This window comes from Macrobrachium nipponense, chromosome 7 (assembly GCF_015104395.2).
Source record: "Macrobrachium nipponense isolate FS-2020 chromosome 7, ASM1510439v2, whole genome shotgun sequence".
NCBI classification, from domain to species: Eukaryota; Metazoa; Arthropoda; class Malacostraca; order Decapoda; family Palaemonidae; genus Macrobrachium; species Macrobrachium nipponense.
In genome coordinates, this window is record NC_061109.1 from 56,074,893 (window position 1) to 56,102,433 (window position 27,541).

Genomic DNA, 27,541 nt, shown 5'->3' on the forward strand with positions numbered 1-27,541 from the left:
CAGTCAGTGACGCTATCCAATCAGCCAACAGAGACGCTATTAAGTCATATCGATTCTGACCTTACAAACCCCTCGATCTCGGTGCTTTCGTAATTAGAATCGATATGAAACCCGTCTACCATGTTAGCCAATTCGAAGCGTTTGACAGCACGTAGCCTTTTCGGTTATGAATAATTATCACATCGAACCGTGATCCATTTATATATCAATTCAAGCTACAAATGTCTTTAATATCTAAATCCACTTTACCATCCCAAATGATATATTTTCATATATGTACCAGGAAGGGGAATTTTTTAGTTGATAATAAATTTCGTTTTTCCACCCCCCAATTGGGATCGAAACCCACAGTCCAAGTGGACGGGGACGAAAATCAGGGACAGTCAGTGATGCTATCCAATCAGCCAACAGAGACGCTAATAAGTTCATATCGATTCTGACCTTACAAATCACCCTCGATCTCGGTGCTTTCGTCTAATTAGAATCGATGTGAAACCCCGTCTACCATGTTAGCCAATTCGAGCGTTTGACAGCACGTAGCCTTTTGTTATGAATAATTATCACATCAAACCGTGATCCATTTATATATCAATTCAAGCTACAAATGTCCTTTAATATCTAAATTCACTTTACCTCCCAAATGATATATTTTCATATATGTACCGAAGGGGAATTTTTAGTTGATAATAATTCGTCCCCCATGGGATCGAACCAACCGTCCAAGTGGACGGGACGAAATCAGGACAGTCAGTGACGCTATCCAATCAGCCAACAGAGACACTAATAAGTTCATATCGATTCTGACCTTACAAATCACCCTCGATCTCGGTGCTTTCGTAATTAGAATCGATATGAAAAACCCGTCTACCATGTTAGCCAATTCGAGCGTTGACAGCACGTAGCCTTTTAGTTATGAATAATTATCACATCGAAACCGTGAATCCATTTATATATCAATTCAAGCTACAAATGTCTTTAATATCTAAATTCACTTGTACATCCCAAATGATATATTTCATATACGTACCGAATTGGATAACATGGTAGACGGGGTTCATATCGATTCTAATTACGAAAGCACCGAGATCGAGGGTGATTTGTAAGGTCAGATCGATATGAAACTTATTAGCGTCTCTGTTGGCTGATTGGATAGCGTCACGACTGTCCTGATTTTCGTCCCCGTCCACTTGGACGGTGGTTCGATCCCATGGGGGACGAAATATTATCAACGAAAAAAATTCCCCTTCGGTTTACATATATGAAAAATATATCATTTGGGAGGTAAAGTGAATTTAGATATTAAAGGACATTTGTAGCTTGAATTGATATATAAGTGGATCACGGCGTTCGATGTTGTATAATTATTCATAACAAAAGACTACGTGCTGTCAAACGCTCGAATTGGCTAACATGGTAGACGGGGTTTCATATCGATTCTAATTACGAAAGCACCGAGATCGAGGGTGATTTGTAAGGTCAGAATCGATATGAACTTATTAGCGTCTCTGTTGGCTGATTGGATAGCGTCACTGACTGTCCTGATTTCGTCCCCGTCCACTTGGACGGTGGTTCGATCCCATGGGGGGACGAAATTATTATCAACTAAAAAATTCTCCCCTTCGGTACATATATGAAAAATATATCATTTGGGAGGTAAAGTGAATTTAGATATTAAAAGGACATTTGTAGCTTGAATTGATATATAAATGGATCACGGTTCGATGTGATAATTATTCATAACAAAAGGCTACGTGCTGTCAAACGCTCGAATTGGCTAACATGGTAGACGGGGTTTCATATCGATTCTAATTACGAAAGCACCGAGATCGAGGGTGATTTGTAAGGTCAGAATCGATATGAACTTATTAGCGTCTCTGTTGGCTGATTGGATAGCGTCACTGACTGTCCTGATTTCGTCCCCGTCCACTTGGACGGTGGTTCGATCCCATGGGGGGACGAAATTATTATCAACTAAAAAATTCCCCTTCGGTACATATATGAAAATATATCATTTGGGAGGTAAAGTGAATTTGGATATTAAAGGACATTTGTAGCTTGAATTGATATATAAATGGATCACGGTTCGATGTGATAATTATTCATGACAAAAGGCTATGTGCTGTCAAACGCTCGAATTGGCTAACATGGTAGATGGGGTTTCATATCGATTCTAATTATGAAAGCACCGAGATCGAGGGTGGGTTGATTTTGTAAGGTCAGAATCGATGATTGAAACGTATGTTAAGCGGCTCCTGTTGGCTGATTGTTGGATAGCGTCACTGGACTGTCCTGGGATTTCGTCCCCGGTCCCACTTGGACGGTGGTTCGATCCCATGGGGGGACGAAAATTATTATTATCAACTAAAAAATTCCCCTTCGGTACACTATTTATGAAAAATATATCAATTTGGGAGGTAAAGTGAAAGTTTAGAGATTAAAGGACATTTGGGTTAGCTTTGAATTGAGATATAAATGGATCAATCCCGGTTCGAATGTGATAATTATTCATATATATATATAATATATATAATTATATATATATATATATATATATATATATATATATATATATACATACATGCACACACACACACACACACACACACATATATATATATATATATATATATATATATATAATATATATATATATATATATATGTATGTATAAGTCATATCACATTACCGTGATTCATATACATATATCGAGCTACAGATGTCCTTTAATATCTAATTCACTCTACCTGGAATTAGAGATGTCGATGGTTCGTGCCCGTGAGCCGGTAGTTCTATCATCGCTTAGAAAATTCCCCTTCGGTTAAACATATATGAAAATATATTAATTTCGAGGTAGAGTGAATTGGATATTAAATTGGACATTTGTAGCTATATATATATATATATATATATATATATATATATATATATATATATATATATGTATGTATGTATGTGTATATATAATTAAAAACTGAACTGTCTCATTTTAGTTCCTGGGATTAGTTTGCTAATTAATATACCTATCTATCCATCTATCTGCCTATCTATCTATCTATCTCTTCTATATCTATCATATATATAATATATATATATATATATATATATATATATATATATATATATATATATATGTGTGTGGTGTGTGTGTGTGTGTGTGTTTATGTATACGTGTATACGTGTGTGTGTAAAAACATCATATAACTAACTAATTCCGGGAATTAAATGAGACAATTAAAAAGAATATATATATAGATATATAGCTTAAATATAAATCTAATAAAATCTGTCACGTATACACATATATGTGTGTGTCTGTGTGTATGCATATATGTTAAATATATACACACACATATATATATATACGTATTTAGCATATAAAATATCCTTATTACAAAACTAGTAACCTAAATCTATTCAAATCTAGGTCACATGTTCGACCAAACTTAACATTGTTGTATCTGTGCTGGTGATCTAAATAACAAAATTTGAATTTGCATTGGTCCAGGGAATAGAAATACTATAACCTAATAACTTTTATAGACTGTGGTGTTTTCGAGTTCATTGGCTGCTATTATGTAAGCATATTCATCTGTATGAGCTCTTACTAACTTAATTTTTATTACATTTCACTATGAATCTACCTGATTATATGTGTTACTTTCTTTCTGAGAACCTCCAGATTAAAAAAAAAAAAAAAAAAAAAAAAAATAGAAGGCACCCCTTTGAGTGTTAATCAACTTCTACTTTCTTTTCCAGGCCTTACTTGATTTGAAAATCCTACCAAAACACTTGACACTTCATAGCACGTGTATTCTAATTAAACATTTTTGTGCGAAGTGTAAAGGGGGGGAAAAATCTTTAGACATATCATCGAAGAGAATGTAATATGAAGCAATTCAACAGTTCAGCCCTTGAAATACGGAACATGAGACTCGAGCTTAGATTCGGTCCCACAGGGACACAGGCCTATAAAATCAGTATAAATTACGTTAAGAAGATAACAAACGCAGCCATGGGAAGTAGCTATTTTCTAAATCAGCCAATTCAGCTACTTTCGTCTGTTTTAGAATACGCTAGTTTTATGCCAATACTGGCTCTCAATTCCAAAACTACCAAAGTGAAAGCAATACAAAAGAAACCTATCTTTAAGTTGCTTACGTATGTTTTCTTAGAATTAGTTTTCTTTCAGATATGAGGATGTTTAAAGGAAACGTTTAATCCGGTACATCAAACCCTTTTAACACTTAATTTCCAGGCATGTACAGATAGGCAGTATAATGGCCCCAGGGGATGGCTCATGGATCCTTTCAGTTGCCGGTCGCTGGTTTTATGGCAACCTCAGTATTTCCCGCCCTCTTTGGCCTCGCCCTTCATTTGACTTTCAGAACAGGACCATCAGGCTTACGTGCTTACAGGTGTGTATGACACTGTATGAAGCTTTATACAGGGTATCCATAAAGTCCCAGTACCATTACAAGTATTTATTGCTCAGAAACCATATAACATAGAGTAATGCAATTTTTCGTAGAATGAAGTACCCTGAATGTAAACTTGGGGAAATGTAGAACATTCTATAAAAAAAATGCATTACTCTATGTTATATGGTTTCTGAGCAATAAAATAGTTCCACGTTGGCCGAGTGCATTTCGCGCTCGGCTACCAACCCGGTGGTCCGAAGTTCGATTCTCGGCTCGGCCAACGCGGAACCAGAGGAACTTATCTGGTGATAGAAATTCATTTCTCGATACAATGTGATTCGGATCCCACAATAAGCTGCAGGTCCCGTAGCTAAGGTAACCAATTGGTTCCTAGTCACGTAAAAATGTCTAATCCCTCGGGCCAGCCCTAGGAGAGCTGTTAATCAGCTCAGTAGTCCGGTTAAACTAAGATATACTTAACTTTCTTTTTCTGAGCAATAAATACTTGTAATGGTACTGGGACTTTATCGATTCATGAGGAATGTTCGCAGAATATATGAATATGCATTATCAAGCCTTGCCAGTACACATCTGGAGACAGTCGCTTGCAAAACTAATGTAACTCACGCTAATGTTTTCTCTCTTTTAAATTTCAGAAGCCAACTGTATTTGAATATAAAGATGGAGGGAGAGGAGGACTGGACGAATCGGTTGGTTATGCCAATGATCTGATGCTCATTGCCAGACGCCATTTAAATTTCACTGATGTTTTGGTGCCGAGCGACGGTTTTGGGAACAAGGACAGAAATGGCAAATGGGATGGCATGATCGGAGTTCTTCAGCGCAAGGTCAGAGAGTACTGCGCATTTTATTTATACAGAGATTAGGACGTCTACGTTTCTCGTCGTATGTAATAATATTCACACACACGCACACACATATTGTGTGTATATATATATATATATATATATATATATATATATATATATATATATATATATATATATATATATATATATGTGTGTGTGTGTGTGTGTGTGTGTATATATATATATGATATATATAAATATATATATACACACACACACACACACACACACACACACACACACACATATATATATATATATATATATATATATATATATATATATATATATATATATATATATATATATATCACATATTCAGCCACAAACGACGTTTGATATCCATCCAGTTCATTTAAATCTCGGCATAGTCCAGATCCAAAGCTTCCTTTGGACCTTGGTCAGCAGGAAAACCTTATTGTATTAAAACCAAAATCGATTTGCAGGGCGGAGTGAAGGTAGATTGATACAGTAGTGTCGAATATGCAAAAATTCTTATTATGAATTGTTATGAATAAGGATTTTTTAAAAGGATTCTTATATATGGGCGGCGTGTCCATTTTTTTGCTTGTATGGTGCTTTTACGTTGCATGGAACCAGTGGTTATTCAGCAACGGGACCAACGGCTTTACGTGACTTCCGAATCACGTCGAGAGTGAACTATTAAAGAACTTCATACTACAGTATCAATGAGTGGGAGGGCCTTCAGTAATGACGTTTTACTAGCCTCTATCTACGAGCCTGCTACATTTAGCCAAGTTTCCCTTTAAATTTCTCTGATTTACTCTGATAAGTGCCTTAATTAGCAATATTAGCCATCACTGGATATTTTTGCCAATGAGGCTGTGGCCTCAAATAGCTATTTCCAAAATACGATCCATATTCGATGCTTTGGTAAGATTTTATCGGCGGAAATCAATTAGACACGGCTCTGAAATGCACAGAAATCCTCTTGTCTACGACATGTTTTTGTTGCATACTGCAAAAAACAAACAAAGAAACAAACAAACAAACGCGCAACACTAAAGCAGTCTTACAGCCCTGAGGGAAATTTGCTAGGTTTGCAATAGGTGAAGCAGCAGTCACGTGTAAACTGGCTTTGACCTACAAATGATCGGCTGCCCTAGCTTGCCCTGTCGTCTGCGGTCGTCAATGCAAGTTACAGGTATATCGGACCAAGATATTGCACCAAACACCTCTAAATGATCTTATTTTCATTTCAATATGACTGTATTTCACCAGTTCCAAAGGTTTTGTATAATTGATAGTCAAAGAATAAATAGAAATTACGTTGTAACTATTATGTATTCCCATGGTCAATGTAACATTGTACAATGAAAATAGTAATATTGCCATATGTATGCTATTTACCAAATTCCTTTGCTGTTATATCATCATTGTATATATACCAAATTCTTATTCATTACCCGTGGTCTCACCAATGGAAACCATAATATTATCGTCATTCTCAACAAAGTCTTGCGTAACCTTCCCTTTAACACTTAATTGTTCAAGAGGGTCAAATATTTGGAAACCCTGTCATTATGTAATGTTTAAGGTCATAGTTTACGTCACAACTAGCCTCCCCCCCGGGTGCTTAGTAAATTGAACTAAGTTTCTCTTTTGATTTCTTTAATTTAGTCTGATAAGTGCCGTAATTATCAACATTAGGCATTACTACACTGGTTTGCCAATTAGGCGCTTCAAATAACTGTTTCCAAAATACGAACCATATCAGATACTTTGGTAATATTTTATCGACGAAAATGGAATTTTTTTTAGTAGTTCTTCTACCTACCCCTCCAACCAGTTCTGTACTTGGAGGAATAATAGTATCTATGGAGGAATAATAGCATCTATCCTCCTAGGTTATGTAGCATAAGGTACTAGCTAATATTGTCCATTATTAAACCATGGTTATGTTCGTAAATTTCGATATCTTTTATAATGATCAGACAATATGTATATTTTGGGCCAAACGTTTGTATACAAAAACAATCAAAATGTGCACATAGCCACTTGGAGTACAGGACTTATTCGACATTAAATATTAATGCAGTACAACTTTTACCTCGAATAAAGAAATAATTCGCTTCCCATCGTGTTGAAGTAACATTATATAGCAAGACGTTATTATTGTTCAAAATAATAGTTTTATAATAATAAAATAAATCACAATCACTTTCTACTTCTAGGTTTTCGCCACACCACTATCACTTCCTTTTATGACGGACTGAGTCTTGTATGCGATCACTGACGTTGACTTACTATTTACTAAGTTTATCAGGGTATGGTCATTTGAAACATCTATTAGCATTTTACTCTTTTTACTGCCATTAACTCACTACTTGGAATTGCTTCATAAGGAGTTTATTGTCCTATTCCATCATCGAATATATCAAGACAATGATGTTTACTTAATAATTCTATTTTATTTGTATCAAATAGAATTTATTATGAAGTATAGACCACCAAATGTTTGTGGTCTATGCTTCACATTTTCACACGTCAATTATGCTTCATATCATAGTCTGTGTATTTTAAAGGGTTTGCTTCCTTATTTTTGGTAAAAATAAAAGAAAAAAAATCCCCCTGGAATATTAATATGGTAAATTCTAAGCCCTCATTCCACGGTAAAGTAGACTATGGCAGTTGACGTTTTCCTACGTTATTGTATTTGCTGAACAAGAATTTAAAGTAATATTTATTCGGACGACTGTAACTAACCCCCAGGGACCAGTACTAAACACGGCAAAATACATTGGACTCCTTAATCCCTAGTGGATGTCGTATCCGCGGTTACGTTCCTTGCAGTCCGTGCGGAACTATTCTTTAGAATTACCCTGCAAGAAACGTAACCGCGGATACGACATCCACTAGGGATTGGGGCGTCCAATGTATTTCGCCGTGTTTAGTACTGGCCCCTGGGGGTTAATTACAGTCGTCCGAATAAATATTACTTTAAATTCTTATTCAGTAAGTAAAATAATGTAGGAAAACGTCAACTGCCATAGTCTACTTTACCGCGGTATTCACTCGACCACAGAATTTGTCTACCAACAATCAGATGTCAGTTTTTCTACATTAAAATTCATGGATATTCCCCTTCGAAATAATTAAGTTTTAATTTATCTACTTTTGTGTCAGTGTTTGAACCAGCCTCGTTATTTACAATACTTTGCGTTCGTATGGTTAGTTTTTATTTATTCATATATTTATTTGCTGTTTATGTTGTGTAGTTTTTGGCCGACTGCCACCGCGGCTCGTCGCCGTAGTTACGTTGTTATTGTATATATTCCTCTTGTGCATTTTTTCTAACATTTAAAACATGGAGTTAAATTCACTTCGGTAATTCTACAGAATAGTTCCACACGGACTGCAAGGAACGTAACCGTGGATACGACATCCACTATATAGGGATTGGGGCGTCCAATGTATTTTGCTGTGTTTAGTGTTGGCCCCCGGCGGTTAATTACAGTCGTCTGAATAAATATTACTTAAAATTCTTGTTCAGGAGGTAAAACTGCATAGAAAACCGCAACTGCCATAGTCTAGGCCTCCGCGGAATACTACTGTAGATATACCTTCACTTCAAATTACAAAATTAGTAGCACCGTCACTAGAGAGGTTTTAGGCACTTGGATAAGAATTATCTCTGCATGGTAAGTAATAATAAGAAAAAAGTGGTTCATAATTCCGATAACCCATGCTTCGGGAATTGCGAATTTTGGTTAGTCCACATCCCAAAATTTGACACCGATTTACGAAAGTTTTCTATCTGTAAACATCTGGTCATTAGGGTAGCCTCTGGGTGGTGGTCAATTTTTTGGTGGAAATGTCATATAAAGACTAGTACCCTAGACCAGTGTTGTCCAAACGGTTTCACTTGAGTTTTTCCCACTAAAACACTGCTATTCCTCTGTTGTTCCCCATAGTTGTAGTATATATGGATTCCAATATCTTTAAACTTATACTAATTTGTTACCAAAATGAATGTCAGAAGGATTCAAAACACACAAAAAAAAATTCAACTTTGCCAAAACAGTAATCATTGGGAAAAAGTCCTGCAACAGAGGAACTATAACTCAGAATTGAAGCTGATTTGTTTCTACAGGAATACAGAATATTACCTTTTATTAGAGCGGATATTGGTAATTCTACAGAATAGTTCCGCACAGACTGCAAGAAACGTAACCACGGATATGACATCCACTAGGGATTGGGGCGTCCAGTGTATTTCTCCGTGTTTAGTACTGGCCCCTGGGGGTTAATTACAGTCGTCCGAATAAATATTACTCAAAATTCTTGTTCAGGAGGTAAAACTGCATAGAAAACCTCAACTGCCATAGTCTAGGCTGCCGTGGAACAGTACTATAGATCTACCCGGATCTTTCAGTATGAGCTGGAAACTGGTTGAAAATTGGTAAAAAGTTAGTTCACCAGGTGGTTAACCCATACAGAACGGGCTAGAAAGTATGTAGTATTAAGCACACCACCGAGACAGGTTAAACATTCATTAAGCACTTAGGATAAACACAAGAATTCACAATCGCACTAAGCCCCTGTTCAATTGGCTCAGTTACCCTAGACCCCGTTTACACACAGTGGTTGCAACTGCGCAGTTCCGCCCTTGCGGATGCAAAGTCAATGACAGAACATGGGTTTACACACACAAACGCGTGGATTTCTTAACTGCTGCTGCATCTGCGCAGGCTGAGTTTTCACTTGTAACCAAGCGTTTTGAGTTACGCATCTTTACTAGTGTCTGTTCATGTGAACTGTGCAGATTTGCCTGCGCCACAAGTCAAAATGGAGACTACAGTGGACCCCGATTTGTGGGGATGCTTTCCAGACCCATCAGCAAATAGCTGGAATCAACAGATACTAAGAACCCCTATAAAAAGGCTAAGAATTGCTTATTTTGTTAGTTCACACTCAAGAAAAACCCATTAAAAAGGCTTATACCTGGTTTTTTAAATAGTTTTATGACAAAAAAGTGCATTTAATCATGAAATTGATATGAAAATACAGTTATTTGTGGACATTTCTCATAGAAAGATACTGCGAATATGCAAATTTCCTGCGAATAATGGGTAGATACAGTCTATAGAGAAATCTGAATTTGATTTGATTTATTTAGATTTTAGGCATTATACCAAGCACTGGGGCAACTAAGGCCATTCAGCGCTGAAATGGAAATTGACAGTAAAAGGTTTGAAAGGTTTTACAGGAGGAAAACCTCGCAGTTGCACAGTGAAACAAATGTTAGGAGAGGCAGGACAGTAAGATGGAAGAAAGATAATATGAACAGAGGTATACAGTAAAAGGAATGAAAGTAGTTGCAGCTAGGGGCCGAAGGCAAAGAACCTTAAGTAATGCCTACATTGCACCAGATGAGGTGCACTGATGGCACTACCCCTTTATGTGGGATAGAGAAATCTGTGAATACGCGAGTCCGCAAATCTCAAGAACGCGAATATGTGGTGTCTGCTGTAGTTACCCTAAAGCTGGTATCACACTAGTCATTTCTTGCTCGCGATTTTGGCCAGCATCCAGCCGATGCTCGCGAGCAAAAGTGTTGTATCATCACACTAGGACCTCGTGGTTTCGAGGAGCAGTAGGAAAAATATACAAAACTGATCAGCTGATATCATCATGGCACCCAGAAATTGTCTGACTATTTCAAGATGTGCTGCAGTGATGTGTTTTCTCGGAATCTTACGTGAATGCTTTGTAACAAAAAACGTTTGTGGGTTCGAGTGTGGTCCAGGAGAAGAGAAGCCAAAGGTCTGAGAGTACGTCTTATCAGCAGCAGCCATCTTGTTTGTTTACACTACGTGGTCGCTCGCAGTTTGTGCTTGCTGCTTGCCATCCAGACGGGAAGCCAAAATCTCGAGCTTAAAGCTCCCGGTTTTCCATTTTCGGCAGCAACGGCTTGCTGCTGGAGAAAAAAAGGCCAACTGTGAGGCCACCTTAACACCGACATTTTCTTTGAAGCTGAAAAACGTGCAGCCATGTGGGAGGACAAGAGATCATATGATTATGAAAAAATAGTAGAGGAAAAATGTTGGGAGGAACTACTTGATATTATCTGCAATTCTGATAAAAACAAAGGAACAAAATTGTAGTTATCTACACATTTATTGAATTTCTAAGTTTATACTTTTCACATTACAGTAGGTATACAGCGGTTCATCCTTAGTAGCTGATCTGCAGTCGTCGGATCAGTTAGCCATGGGTTTTCCTCAGAACTGCTTTTCAGTCTATATCAAGGGTATAAATGCAGCATTGTGGTATGTCTGTGTTGTGTACTATCTATAGGATGTTTATCATGCTAAGTAAGCCTAGACGTGGTGTGATAACACTTGACATACATGGAAAGATTCACATTATATAAACTGGCAATAAAGGTAATAAAAACATTTTCACTATGTATTATTAGCATATCTTCATGATAAATAGCCTATTCAAGGAATAATTCCATTAGTGAAATCAACCTTTAACTTTTGACTCGTGGCAAGCAAACTAAATGTAAACATCCAGTTATACGGTTGCGTTCACAGCGACCTTTATTGCTCAGTAACCTTTCAGAAATTTTAATAGTAGTGTAATCACGGTTGTAATGACATTTGGGATAAAATCCATTTTTAATTAGAAATTCATTATCATTTTGGTAGTAAATAACTTCACTTATCGATGCAGTCTCACAAACGGCAATTATAGATTATCGCATTGTTGTTTGCGATTGTCGATGAAGCGCAAACGTAACAAAACTATTTTTACGTTATATATTATGGGTGTATCTTAGAATAATAAAAAGCATATTCGAGGAATAATTCCTTGGTTAAATCATTTTTCAAAAGACAAAAATGCACTTTACATTTATATTCATTCACGAAATATTAACATAATACGTACGAAGATCGCCGTGACGTCACCCAACCTACAGTCTTGTTCACATACTCAATGTAATAGTAGTTACACCGTTCAACGAACTACCCACGCATTTTATATAAGTATGCTCTGCACTCATCATAAAACACCTTACTTGCTGTTTTTCCATGGAGCTTATCTCTTCAATAGTAAATCGCGGAAAATTAACCATTATTCACGATTTTTTTCATAGAGCCTGATTCACCACTAATGACTATATTCTTGACTAAATACATTTTCATAAAAAATTATTTACAAATTTTCAAATATTACCATTAATGTAAACAGCAAAATATCGATAAAATGCAGAATTAAAATCCCACTAAATCACAACCTCTCTCTCTCTCTCTCTCTCTCTACACACACACACAACCACTCTCACACACACAATGAAAGAACAGCAACATTTCAAAACACCTCAGTTCACTTGCAAAGTAAACTATAATATTAATCTATCATTGTCGTAATATATATAAAAACATATTGTCCATGACATTTACTGTCAGTACGTGTGCTTCATGGAAAGTTTAGTAGTTGACTCAGTGATTATCACACACAATAGTAGGTATACAAGAGAAGTTTTGTAACTATTTGATGTTTCATCTCTAATCTTCGTAAAGATATTTAAAATACGAATTTCATATGTAACCAACCCAATAGTGCTGTTATTCTCGTCTCTCTCTCTCTCTCTCTCTCTCTCTCTCTCTCTCTCTCTCTCTCTCTCTCTCTCTCTCTCTCTCTCTCTCTCTCTCTCTCTACGGAATACGAATCACTGTATCACAAACTTTTATGTTCAAAATTAATAATAATAATTCCATAGATAAAACCGTTTCTATCAGCAATCAAATTGTTTTCCTAAATAATTCTTTAGGTAGGTAATAAGCGTTGGTCAGCTGATTCTGACAAACATTTTTCAAGAGACAAAAATACACTTTGATTGTTTTGCTGTGTTTATACATTAATATTAGAGTAAGGTACTGTACTCAGTAGTACAGTAAATAATTTTTTATCTTAAATGTATTCATTCACAAAATACAGTTTTGTGCAGCAGTCATAATATACTTTTTGTCTGCAGGTCTGTTGAATGGGGAAATTGAAAATAGGAAAGAATTTAGGAAAGATTTAAGGCATTATAAAGACATAAAACTTAAAAAAAACACAAACAAATGGGGAATAAAACGAGCAAGTGAGCTGTTTCTAAGACAGTTCCATTCCTCTACTACTACTACTGAGTATACATGCAATTCCTATTGCTAGCTTTTAATCAACATACACTAGTACAGGCAGTCCCCGGGTTATGACGGGGTTCGTTCTTGAGACGTGTTGTAATCCGAAAATCGTCGTAAGCCGGAAAATCCTAAGAAAACCTTACTTTTAATGCTTTGGGTGCATTCAAAACTATGTAAACTGCATTCTTATTGCATTTTGCATAAAAAACCTTCAAATATTGATTATTTTGCATTTTTGATGTCATATTTCTTCTGCCAGATGAGCGTTGTAGGCGTCGTAACCCTGTAACATGCGTCGTAACCCTGGAAATAATTTCTGATGAATATAATTGAAAAGCGCCTTAACCTCGGAACGTCGTAAGCCGAACCCATAGTAACCCGGGGACTGCCTGTATACCTATTCCACTGAATGGGGAGTAACCACAAGATAATTTAAGGCATATTTGGTTTGAACTAATATTATTAATGGATAATCTAATAGGCAGGTAGGCTATACTACTTAGTAGCTAGTAGCTCACGATTTTTGAGGGGTGTGATATGTATTGGATATATTTGCTTTGGGTAGGCTACATGGTGGTTGTGTTCCCAATCCCTGCAAGGCCCCACTTTAGATCTCGTCAGCGCCTCAGTGGCGTGGTTGGTATGGTGTTGGCGTTCCACCTGGGTGGTCGCGGGTTCGATTCTCGGCCATTCCATTGAGGAGGAGAGATGTGTATTTCTGGTGATAGAAGTTCACTCTCGACGTGGTTCGGAAGTCACGTAAAGCCGTTGGTCCCGTTGCTGAATAACCACTGGTTCCATGCAACGTAAAAGCACCATACAAACCCACTTTAGATCTGTATTTGGGGGATGGGTACCAGACCCCCGCGAACAGCAAAAATCCGCGAATACTTAACCACCCCCCCGAAAATGCTTAAAGCTGTCTCTCTTAATAGATTAGAAAATACTTAAAGCTGTCTCTCTTAATAGATTAGAAAATGCTTAAAGCTGTCTCTCTTAATAGATTAGAAAATGCTTAAAGCTGTCTCTCTTAATAGATTAGAAAATGCTTAAAGCTGTCTCTCTTAATAGATTAGAAAATGCTTAAAGCTGTCTCTCTTAATAGATTAAAAAAACGAAAGAAAAAAAACAAAAGTGCATGGTGCAAACGACCGAACAACGTCATAGGGTAGAACAACGTCATAGGGTAAAGCACCACTGTGCGGCCGGGCGACCACCTGTACGGTTGCACGACCACTTTCCCAAAAAATAACTTTAGCACTTCTAGTAACCTGAAGTAGACATCAGTCACAAGCCAATCTGGTAAATCTAAATAATAACTCCGCATTGGGTATTTCTTTGGAAATTACTGTTTCATATAGCATTTGAGTTGCTTATTGAGAATTTACTGTTATTTTTGGGCGGTCCACTGTAATTAATCCCCATGGGCCAGTACTAAACACGGCGAAATACATTGGACGCCCCAATCCCTAGTGGATGTTGTATTCGCGGTTACATTTCTTGCAGTCCATGCAGAGTTATTCTTTAGAATTACCGCCAATCTCTGTAGGGGAAACAACCTAGTGGACCACCTGGGCCAGTCCCCCCAGGTGCTGAAGCGTTGCCGAGGATGGGGGGCTTAGGGTTCAGCAGCTGGGCCCTGATGCCTGGTGGGAACTACTTTCTTGCTGGGCCTTGGTGCCCAGCTGTTGATCCAACTAAATAAGTCAGCCCTTTTCCTTTTACTAAAAACATTTCATCCTTTTGCTTCCTCCCCCTATAAGGTATGGATTTTATGTTGGTGACTTTTGGATTGCTTCTGGACATGATTTGGGCTTGTTCACTGGATTTGATGGAGGGTGAGGATGGTTGGCATGCCACTTCACCCGTAGAACTCGAGTACCTAACGTGGTCGAGCGAGGGGAAAGTTTAGATGTCAAACCCTGCTCTTAGTGCTGGGTCTGATCTCGACGGACATCATGATGCCTTAAGCACTGAGGGTGGGGTGTATATCTGGGTGGTACCCCTAGGGCAGCCCTGTATGGGATAACACTGTCCTCTAAATGTGGCTCCATGGTAAGTGGGGGCTACCTGGACGAATCATTAATCCTACGTCTTATGGAGACATTAAAACCTTCTGTTGACGACTTAGGCAAGGATAAGGACAAGGAAAATTCTGGTAATTCCTCCATTGTGACACTGGAGCCTTTTTCAAATGACCTCCCTGTTACAAACATTTTGTATGTGAAACCAGTCCCTTTAGACTGGAATCATGAAACGTTATTTAATTAATTTTGTAAATTTGGGAAAGTAAAAGAATTACGGAATAGACTTGGCATAAATTATGGTTTTTTGAATTCTGGAAATTTTTCAAGAACGAATCGGAAGCTCACAGAGCCTACAGAGAGTTCAGGTCAGATTCATTGAGTGTTGGACTTGTAGAGGCAGAAGAGGTCCCTATAGGTATCTTGAGATATATAGACCACCAAATGAAACTAAAGATCCTAGTAAAATAAGTAAAACCTCCAGATCACCAGACCCAGCTAAGTGGTTAATTATTACAACACATGGTGAGAGAGGCAACCTCTTCAAAGTGAAGAGGTTGGTAAGCCAGATGATCAGCAAAGTTGGGAATCCAGAAGTAACTCGCTTTGGGTGTAATAGTTTTTTAGTTCATACCAAGACAGATGTTCAGTCATTAATGCTCCTAAATTTGAAGCTTGATACAGAGGGTATGATAAAAGAGGTAAAACCTCACTATAATTTTAGTTATGCAAAGGGTGTTATCTTCAATGAAGATTTACATGAAATGGACGAGGAGGAAATTTTGGAAATGTGTCCAGATGTGGTTTGGAAGGTTTTTAAAGTGCCCTGCTCGTCGATGCTTATTTTAACATTTGTTAGTTCTTTTTTGCCATCTGAAATTGTTCTTGACTGTGAAATTATGAAAGTTCGTCCCTATAGACCGAGAGTGCTCCATTGCTTTAAATGTTTTGGTTTTGGACACTCCTCTAACGTTTGTACCAAGAATAAACTTTGTGAATTGTGTGGCCAGCCTTAGCACGAGGAATGTTCTGGACTGGTAATTTGTGTAAACTGTAAGGGTGAACACGAGCCCGTGATAAGAAATGTAGTGCATTCAAGAAAGAACAAGAGGCATTACTAAAATCTATTGCTGAACACAAAACATCAGTGTGGGACAGGCCAAGAAGCTGTTGGCAAGGAAAACTCATTCAGATGCCTTGAAGGCACAACAATCGAATACTGCTTCTTCTGGGACCCCTTGTGGGGTTCCTCATGCCCCCTCTAGTGGGGCACCCTGCACCCCCCCTGTTGGGGCTTCCCATGCCCCCCCTGGTGGGGCTTCTCGTGCCCCCCCTGGTGGGACTTCTCGTGCCCCCCCTGGTAGGGCTTCTCATGCCCCCCCTTGTGTGGCTTACCGTGCCCCCCCTGGTGGGGCTTCCCATGGCCCCTCTGGTGGGGCTCCTCATGTTGCAGAGACTCTGGTCAAGCCAAGGGACCCTGTTGGTTCTAGGGTTCAAGCCAGATCTCCATATGTTGATGACTTCTCTCTATCAGGGACATTACCTGACATTGAGCCCTCACCTGATCCTGACATTACAGTGCACCGTGGAGATGATGGTGAGGAGATGTAGGCCCTCTTTATTCGTCAGATGAGAGCCCTTTCTCCCTCTTCGCATCATTCACGGTCACTCGGCCATCATAGAAAAAACAAAAGGAAAACTGAAAGGGCAAGTGAAGGCCCATCATCTAAAAGATCTGTAACACCTAGATCTAGATCAAGTAGTAAAACTGATAAGATCTCTCTCACCAGGACACAGATTCCTAAATTAGTAGAGAATTTTAAGATCCCTTCCTCTAAATAATGGCTCTCATGCAGTGGAACACCCGTGGCTTTATATCAAATAGAGAGCAAGTTCTGGTTCTGTTTAAGGGTCATGATCTATCTGCGATGTGTCTACAGGAGACAAAGTTGGGAGAGTACACTCTCAACTTGGGTTTTAATTATTCACTGCATAGGTCTCCACCCCTGATAGGTGTACGTGCTCAAGGAGGTACAGGCATCATAGTCCGTAAGTCTGTTAATCATAGGGTTTCAATTGAACACTGTGTTGCAGGCTTGTGCAGTTCAAATTTTTAATTGAAAATGGATCACTATTTGTTCTTTATACTTGGATCCATCATTAGAAAATATATTGCAGGACGCGCAGGGTAATCCTCGTCAGCTAGAATTAAACAATCTGCAGACATTGATAGACCAGCTTCCTAAACCCTTCATTCTGATGGGGGATTTTAATGCCAAGCACACCCTCTGGGGAGAGCCAATCTGCAACTAGTGGGGGTTTAATAATAGAACAGCTGCTTGACTTAAATGACATCATTTTAATGAATGATGGTTCCCCTACAAGACATGATATTTTTCATAATACTGATTCAGCCATTGACCTCACTATCTGCTCTTCGTCTTTGAGGTTAGATTACCAGTGGGTAGTAGACCAAAATGATCATGGCAGTGATCATTGGCCCATTCACTTAAAGTATATGAAAAATATTCCATCCCCATGTTTACCAAAATGGAAGGTAGGGGAGGCTGACTGGGGATTATTATAAAAATCTACTGAAGTTGATCAAGAGATAAATGATTTTCAGAGCCCAACATCTGCTTATGAGTATTTAACCAGTATATTGCTGTGTGGTGCCATGCTGTCTATTCCTCGAACTTCTGTTAAACCTCGGCGTCCTCTAGTACCTTGGTGGAGTGATGCATGCGCCTTGAGCCGAAAGATAACAAGAACTTGCTACAAGAGATATCGTAGATATCCTTGCTTGGTCAATAAAATTATCTATAAAAGAGCTCTTGCTAAGCAAAAGAAAACATTTAAGCAAGCAAAGAGGGAATCGTTTATCAGATATATAAGTGAATTAAAATATGATTCCCCTATGTCATTAGTCTGGAACAGAATCCCGAAAGCTGCAAGGGAAATTTTCTCCACCTCCCTTGCCTATATTGAAAATTGATGGCTTCCTCATATCTGATTCTGGAGAAGTTGCAGAAACCTTTGGTGGGCATTTCTCCAATATATCTAGTGCCCTACATTACTCTCCTGCATTCAGGAATATTAGGGACGGTACCATGGTTGTTCCTCCTGTTAGTTTAAATTCAGAGTCGTATAATCTTCCTTTCACCATGAAAGAATTCGATCATGCAATTTCGTTATCTTCCCTAACATCTCCTGGGGAAGATGGTATACTGTACTCAATGATTTTTAATTTGCCTAGAAGTACCAAACAATTTCTTTTAGACATTTTAAACAGTTTTTGGCTTTCAGGAACTTCACCAGAATCTTGGAAGATATCGATTATTGTACCTGTTTTAAAACCTTTTAAAGATTCCTTCCTTCCGAAGAACTATAGGCCAATTGCTCTAACTAGTTGTGTTAGCAAGATTTATGAGAGGATGGTCAATGCTCGACTTGTGTGGTATTTAGATTCAAAGAATCTTTTATCTAATCAGCAGTTTGGCTTTAGGAAAAATAGAAGTACTTCTGACCCTTTGATGCTCCTTACTAGGGAGATACAGAATGCTTTTGCTGTGCAAAACCAGACTGTTGCAGTGTTCTTTGACCTAGAAAAAGCCTACGACACTACCTGGCAAGGAGGTATCCTTATGCAACTTGATGAGTGGGGTATTGTGGGTAATTTGTTCTATTGTCTTGAAGATTTTTTGTCAGAACGTTACCTGAAAGTAAGAGTGGGCTCTTACATTTCTTCTGCTTACCCTCAAGAAGAAGGGTTACCTCAGGGAAGCGTCCTTAGTCCAACACTCTTTAATGTAGCTGTCAACGTTCTACTAGAACAAGTTCCTGTCAGGGTGCATGGTCTGGCCTTTGCTGATGATTATGCAATAATCTGTAGTAAGTCTACAGCTGTCGAAGCTTGTCAAAAGATCCAGACTGCTATTAATGCTTCAATATTATGGGCCAGTGCTAAAGGGTTCAAATTGTCACCAGAAAAAACCAAAGCTATATGATTTTGTCGATTAAGAAGAGTGGAAGAGATCCCTACACTGTTTTTAAATGATTCGATTTTACCTTATGAAGATAGCATTAAGTATCTAGGTGTTATATTTGATAAAAAATTAACTTTTACTCAACATGTTAATGAAGTTGTATGTAACATGAAGCTTCGTCTTAATATTCTTAAATTTGTGTCTAATTTTAATTGGGGGGCAGATCGAATCACCCTTTTGAGAATGTACCAAGTTTTATGCCTAAGCAAAATTGATTATGGTTGTCAAGTTTATGGTTGTGCATGCAAGACAACACTGCAGAAATTAGATGTTGTTCATAATATGGCTTTATGTATTTGTACAGGAGCCTATAGAACTTCACCAGTAGAAAGCCTATATGTTGAGTCAGGTTTTCCACCACTATTCATCCATAGGGAGGAATTAGGCTTGAGAGTCATATGAAGAGTACTTATGTCAAAGCTGAACCCTAACTATAAGTACGTTAGAGAACCAACTGATAGAGCCCCAAATAGACCTAGACTGCCAAAGCCGCCTGAAGTTCGACTAGCAAGCTCTGCCAGGGAGGTGGGATTACTACCTCCTGCAGTAGCTGAAATTTGGCCCCAAAGTTTCCTCCTTGGAATAGGCCATGCTTAGAGATCTGCCCAATTAGGGACAGCAGGAGCAACAGTTCTGGTGATCAGTTGAGGGCAAGTTTCTTGGATCATGCTTTTGAACTTGGTGATTCTCATCATATATATACTGATGGCTCGAAGGGTTCTGATGGTTGGTGTTGGTTGCTCTGTAGTGACAAGTGATATCATTAAAAAGAAGCTTCCATCTAATTCCTCTGTTTTTACAGCTGAATTGCTGGCAGTTTTGACTGCTCTTAAATATATTTTTTTATAGTTCTTGTACTAACAAGGTTTTTACCATTTTTACCGACTCTTTGAGTATTTTATCTTCTCTTAAAAGCCGTCTCTTGCCACCCTTTAGTGGAAGAAGTACAAGATTGGTTTTGTCTATTAATAATAGAAGAGGTTTTTCTGTTAGGTTTTGTTGGGCTTCATCCCATATTGGAATTGTTGGGAATGAGTGAGCCGATGCTGTTGCTAAGGCTGCAACTAGGCTTAGGCACATTTCCAACAAGGGCGTCCCTGTTTCAGATTTTAAAAGTACCATTCGATTTTATTGTAGAGACCAGTGGCAGGCCCACTGGTCTACTTTAGATAATAATCTTAAATTAAAGTCGATTAGGCCTACTGTTCATCCTTGGCCTCAAAGCCGGATGGATAGAAGGTCTGAGATAGTTTTAGCTAGATTACGTATTGGCCACACTAAATATACTTACGGGTATCTAATGATGAGTGGAGCGGATAGGCAGGTTCCTCGCTGTTCCACCTGTCATGTGGATTTGACTGTGGTGCATATTTTGGTGGAGTGCCCTCATTTTGAAAACAAACGTAGAGCTTGTCTGCTGGCAAATAAGACTCTTGCCAATATTTTAGGTGAAGGTGATCAGGGTGAGCAAATTATACATTTTAAAAAAATATTAGTTTTTTTTATGAATTGTAATTTTCTCTTGTTTGTTTTAGGTTTCTTGTTTGGTTTTTATGAATGAATGATTTGTATGTTAGATCGGTTGTGTGTATGTTTGTTTTTGCGTCAGTGACTTATTTTTAAGATATACATGCGCTGAATGGCCCCTCGGCTCTGGCGCTTGGCTGTGCCAAAAATTTTATAATCTAATCTAATCTACCTGGGCCAGTCTTGCCTGCTTGTTGACCCACCTTCCAGAAAAAGTTATTTAACACGTCCTGGCACTGGAGATGGACACCAGTCATGAGTCATCGGTCATGGAAGCAACACCTCGAGACCTTTACTTTCCTCTCGAAATAATATTTTTCTCCCAAAGGACAAAATAATGTCATAATTCAAAATTAAACAGAGTTTAATGACAGTCTAGCCATGCACATTGCAAACTTACCTCCATGACTCCTTCATGACGCTTTTAAAATTAGTACAGGATATTGGTACGGCAGCTGTATCCCGATCGCGGTAGATATTGGTACAGAAGGGAATTGCGCATGCATCAGTTTCAGACTTCCTGCTGTACAAGTAACATAGTGTGGTGGGGGTACAGCAGATTCTGTTAGTGGTGCCGTATTGTGCTCTTGACTTGCTGTAGGTACGGCAGTTAGCTGTATCCGTTTACCAGTTTGCTAATCATATTGTATTATATGACCAGAGTTCTGCTTTTTGAACATCTGTCCCACTTTCTTTAAAGTTATCAAAATGCCTCCCCCCCCCTTTTGTTTGCCTTTGTGAGTTTTGTCCCCCTTTTTTGTGTTATGAAACCAAAACTATCCCATTTTTATGGAATAGTGCTGAAATTTTGTTTAATTTTGCCATTTCACTAGCTGGTAACTTCGTTTTCTCCGTCAGCTGCAATTACTTACGATTGATTTGGCCATTTACCAGAGGAGCGACTTTGGTAGTTTTCCTTACCACCATGAACACAGTAGAGCACGATTTCTGTGTATTTCAAATCCTTTTTTAATTTTCTCTTCGGAGTTCTTTTCAGGGCCGATTCGATCGTTCTTGACCTACGTATATACAATTTGGTATTTCTGTAGAAGCATTCGGCATCGTTTGTCCCTACGAATACGAAAGGCACCTGGAATTGGGGCGTCAAATGTATTTCGCCGTGTTTAGTGCGAGCCCCAGGAGGTTAATTACAGTCGTCCAAATAAATATTACTTAAAATTCTTTTTCAGGAGGTAAAACCATAGAAAAACCGCAACTGCCATAGTCTAGGCCGCCGAGGAATAGTAATATAGATCTACCTACAGTTTTTGAAAGTTTGAGTCTTCATAGATGTCTGTGGCTTCTTTCAGCTCGTTAAAGCCTGAAAACATTTGTTTTTCGGCGAAAACTAATGTATTACTCTGCGGTTCATGCTGTTCCGTTGCCATTTTTCTTGCTGACACTGATATGCCTGAGGTAGTAAACAAGGGTTCGTGCATGCGCAATTCACTGCCGTACCAATATCAAGAGCGATCGGGGTACAGGTGCCGTACCAATATCCAGTTCGTTTAAAATTTTTACTTAAAACACCTTACGTGTAGAAGATTGACGCCATCTTGATGTTTGCGGAGTCACTTGTGTCAATAAACTTTCCATTTCTTGTGCTAAATCTGCACTAACTCGTACCCATAGAACGCCGGGACACTTTCTTCACAACAATCTTAAACGATGACAACGTTCACCCTCGAGTCCAAGGAAACTGGAGATTTTTCAGGAGGAAAGAAGAAGAATGCGCTGCATACCTAATTTTGAAATAAATAGTTAAACATCAAGTGTAAGGTTATGAATTACATAAATTTATTGTGTATTCATTTTAATTCATTTGAAAATATTCGTTGCTGAAAAAGTAATTAGATTCCTGATTCAATTATCAATGGTTTTGTTGTTAACAGTAGCTACGGTGTTGTTTGTGCTCTCCTATTTTTCAGTGTTGCCAATTGGTGTGTTTACCGTCCAAACTGGGTATAAGACTTGCACATAACTGTGGAAATAAGTGAAATTTAGCATATCTATTTGTAGTATATATACGCACATATTAGAGCAATTTTATCATTATTGCATTACTATGACAACTAGAATTCATGGAAATAGTTTGTAAATGGATTGGTGTATGTGTGAAGCTCCACTAAATCGGCAATGATGAACTTTTACCATTCCTAGCATGCAAGCATTAAAGATTACATTTATTTCAGGCATAAGTACAATTATAAAAAATAAAAAAGTCAAAATAGTAATGTTGACTTGAATCAATGAAAAGTGCTATAAAAAAATACAAATTTGTTTGTCATAAACAATTCACTATTCTGTCGTCTGCTCGCTGGTGCTTTTGGCAGCCATATGTATGTACAGGATGTCGATAAAGTTCCAACACCATTACAAGTATTTATTGCTCAGAAACCATATAACATAGAGTAATGCAGTTTTTTGTAGAATGTTTTATATAAGTCTGCATTCAGAGCACTTCATTCTACAAAAAACTGCATTATTATGTTATATGGTTTCTTAATAATACACACACACACACACACACACACACACACACACACATATATATATATATATATATATATATATATATATATATATATACATACATGTTATTATAATATATATATCTATAATATATATATATATATATACTAGTATATATATATATATAGATATAGATATATATATATATATATATCTATATATATATATATATATCTATATATATATCTATATATAATAGTATATATATATATATATATTATATAGATATAGATTATATATTATATTATATATATTATTATATATATATATATTATTATTATAATATATAATAAATATTATAATATATAATTATTAATATATTAATAATTATATATATATATATATCTATATCTATATCTATATATATATATATATATATATATAATATATATATATATATATATAGTGTTACTAAGTGCCAAGTATCTGGTTACCATTCATCAAATATTACCTCACCAAAAAACCAGACACCTGAACCTTCATAACACGTTTAAACGACTGAATACTCTAAAGGCAACAATGATCCCTTAACACTTACCAGTATTGCAGAAAATCAGACTAAGTTCATCAAAACAGGTGTGAGGTAATCTTGTAAGTAATTAAATTAATCAAAGGGCATCACTCCGTCAACAACTTTAAAATCTAAGTATTTCCCTGATTTCAGAAGTCTAAGTACTTCCCTGGTTCTAAGTCACTTCAAGTAAATTGAAGGAAAGCAAATCAATTACCACTCTATGTTTCTACCTATCATCAATATAATCAAAATCAAATATACTGGTTATAAATGAAATACTTATAAAAATTTTAAATATAAAAATTTATTAAATTCAAAATTTATAAGTGAAATTCACAATATCAGGGAAAATTACTGTTACTTGAAAACAAAGTAAAGTTTAATTAATTCTTGAATCAAATTAAGTAAAATTAAATCAAAATTAATTTATCACAAAATTCAAGAAACTTAATTCAATTGAAATTCAAAAGTGTTAGGCAATAATTGAAAATTTGAAATTAATTCACAAGTGCTAAACAACAACAAAACTTGAAAAGAATTCTAAGTAAATGCAAATTAATTCACAAATTTAAATTTAATTAAATGTGCAATGATTAAGCAATGAAAATAACTAAGTCAATTAAATTGTGAATGTAAATGAAAATATAAAATAAAAAGACACACTTCAGTAAGAAAATGAACAAGTGCACAAACAATGGAACAATCACAAACACAAAAATACGCAATGTGTAAAAGTGTAAATCTTTTTCACTCAAAACACTGTAACCAACAGTTTTTACCAAACCTTCACAACCATCTGTTATTAGTTAACCACAGTTCCTATCAATTATTAGTTAACCACACTCCCTATCCATTATTAGTTGCAACTAATAAAAATATAACACTTTACCTTTTTGGTATACCAACTTCTTTCTTTCTCTTGCTGCAGCTTGTATATCACACTTTCACAAAAACCAGGCGCCGTTACGAAATAATGTTTGTTCAGATTCTACAAAAATAAACTAGATAACACTAAACAAACTCTAAGAAATATCAAATATGAAATTCTAAGTTACGAGTGACTAATTTACGTTACGTTAATATAATCTCAAGGATGTCGAGTGAGAGAGAGAGAGAGAGAGAGAGAGAGAGCGATCTAACCGCCTCGAGGTTCTATGATCTAATGAAATCTTCTTCCCTTGCGGAAATTGGACAAAACGTTCTTGGCACGAAAGCTTCCAGAAAGTTCGAAATCTGATGCAATCTTCATAAAGAAATGTGCAACACGCACGTGGTTTTGATCAAACACATATGCGTACAAGATGAGTCTGTTAAAAAAAAAAGACGTACTCTACTCAATCGAAACAGAGGCTGAGCGACAATTAAGATTGACATGTTTTGATAACAACGCAAGACTCAATTCTCTCGCTATCACATGTGTTGACAGATTTAGGAAAGCAAACGGATCTCGCAGACCCTCTAATCTTACAGTGTTGACATAAAAGTTACACATTCGTAGTTTCGAAAAGACAAAGAAGATCTCTCTCTTTTTACGTTATATATATATTCTTTTACAACATGTAATGCGAAATCTGAACACACATTTAAAACATCCTATTCTAAGCTATCTAAGAATCTGAAAAAAATGTTACACATTCTACATGACATTTCAAAGAGGGGAAATATGCATTTTGAAAGTAGCAATATATAATATATATATATATATATATATATATTATATATATATATATATATATATATAATATATATATGTGTGTGTGTGTGTGTGTGTGTGTGTGTATGTATAACATATATATATGTATGTATATATATGTATGTATATATATATATATATATATATATATATATATATATATATATATGATGTATATATATGTATATATATATGTATATATATATATATATATATATATATATATATATATATATATATATATATATACATATATATATATATATATATATATATATATATATATATATATATATATATATATATATATATATATATATATATATATATATATAATATGTCTATGAGTTATATTATTGCAATATACAGTAGTACCTCAGGACGAAATTGATCCATTCCGAAGCGGCCTTCGCAACCTGATTTTTTCGTATCTTGAACCACATTTTACATATAAAATGCCTAATTCGTTCCAAGCCCTACAAAAACACCCCAGTAAATTTTATAACAAAGCTAAATTCACCAATAAACAATGAAATACAACAATTTGGACCATTCAATACCTAACTTAAACTACATATATACTACTGATATGTACTACATACCTGTAAATAAAGTGTATTAGTGTACATGGTACAAGAAATACTGTACGTACATACGTATGTAGTAAAATGTGGAACCTTACCTTTCAAGTGAGGCGATCTCCAAAAGTGGTTTAGAGGAGGAGGACAAATGGCAGAAAACATGAACACTTAACTTTTACGAAACATTAAAAAATGACAGAAAACATTAACACTAAACTTTACGGAACACATTAACAAATGGCAGAAAACATTAACACTTCTTGATTATCTCCATCTTCGTTCTCCATAGAAAGCATCCTCTTCTTTCCATGAACTTCAGCAATATTCTTAGGACCCATAGCTAATAATGTAAGTAATTAAGTTCACACACAACACGATAAAGTAACTTACAGTACAACGAAAACAAAATCACTAACACGGATTTACATTAACGAACGAAATAAGTATATGTGAACGAACGAATTCCAGTGTTTACAATAAGGCTGCTGCAAAAAATGGTCAAGGAACGCCTTTACATAGAGGCATGATGCTGACCAATAGGAGAGCAGGATCTTATGAGAGTGACTAGCATCAGGAACCAATGGGAGAGCGGAAGGATGGTGGCGAGTCTACTCAGTTGGCGGCGCGCGAGTTCTAAAATTGTTCTCGGTGGTCCGGGTGAATCTCGGGACTTTACAGTAACACCCTTTCGTAACCTGAATTATTTTCGTATGCAGAGGCAAAAATATCTTCGCATTTGCTTTCGTAACTTGATTTTTTCATAAGTTGGGACTTTCGTATGTCGAGGTTCTACCGTATAAAACAACTTTTGCCCCCTCCCAACGAATCATGTGCTTAAAATTATTAATGTGTAAAAATAAAGCATTCGACATTTGTCCCGTTCTCACACTACATCTATGTTGTTTAATTCTGGTCTCCAGTCCCTTCCCAGATTGTCTGATATAAAAACCCTTGCAGTTCATATGTTGAAATCACACGAAAGCGCTTGGTACTGCTTCTTTTATTTTTCTTGTAGCCTTGGCTAAATATATTGTCACACATTATTTAGTGACATTTAAGCATATATATATATGTGTGTGTGTGTTTGTGTGTATTTTTTGTAGGATTAAGTGAAGATTTCAAATACTTAGATTGAGAATTTATGAATTTCCAACACTAATGATATCTTATTCCAA

At 36.7% G+C, this 27,541-nt stretch overlaps 1 protein-coding gene across 2 annotated transcripts in view; it reads left to right on the forward strand.

Annotated features, from left to right (window-relative positions):
• Positions 1-4,266: 4,266 nt before the first annotated feature.
• The window catches only part of LOC135217122 (glutamate receptor 2-like), a 53,555-nt gene continuing 30,280 nt past the window's right edge, over positions 4,267-27,541 (forward strand). The window contains exons 1-2 of one of the 2 annotated variants that reach the window (XM_064252828.1): positions 4,267-4,415; positions 5,075-5,266. In XM_064252828.1, the coding sequence (XP_064108898.1) occupies positions 4,278-4,415; positions 5,075-5,266 (330 nt within the window). In that variant the 5' untranslated portion in view covers positions 4,267-4,277. Of the gene's footprint in view, positions 4,416-5,074; positions 5,267-8,761; positions 8,950-27,541 lie in introns of those variants that run through there. The other variant, XM_064252830.1, reaches the window with a different exon arrangement.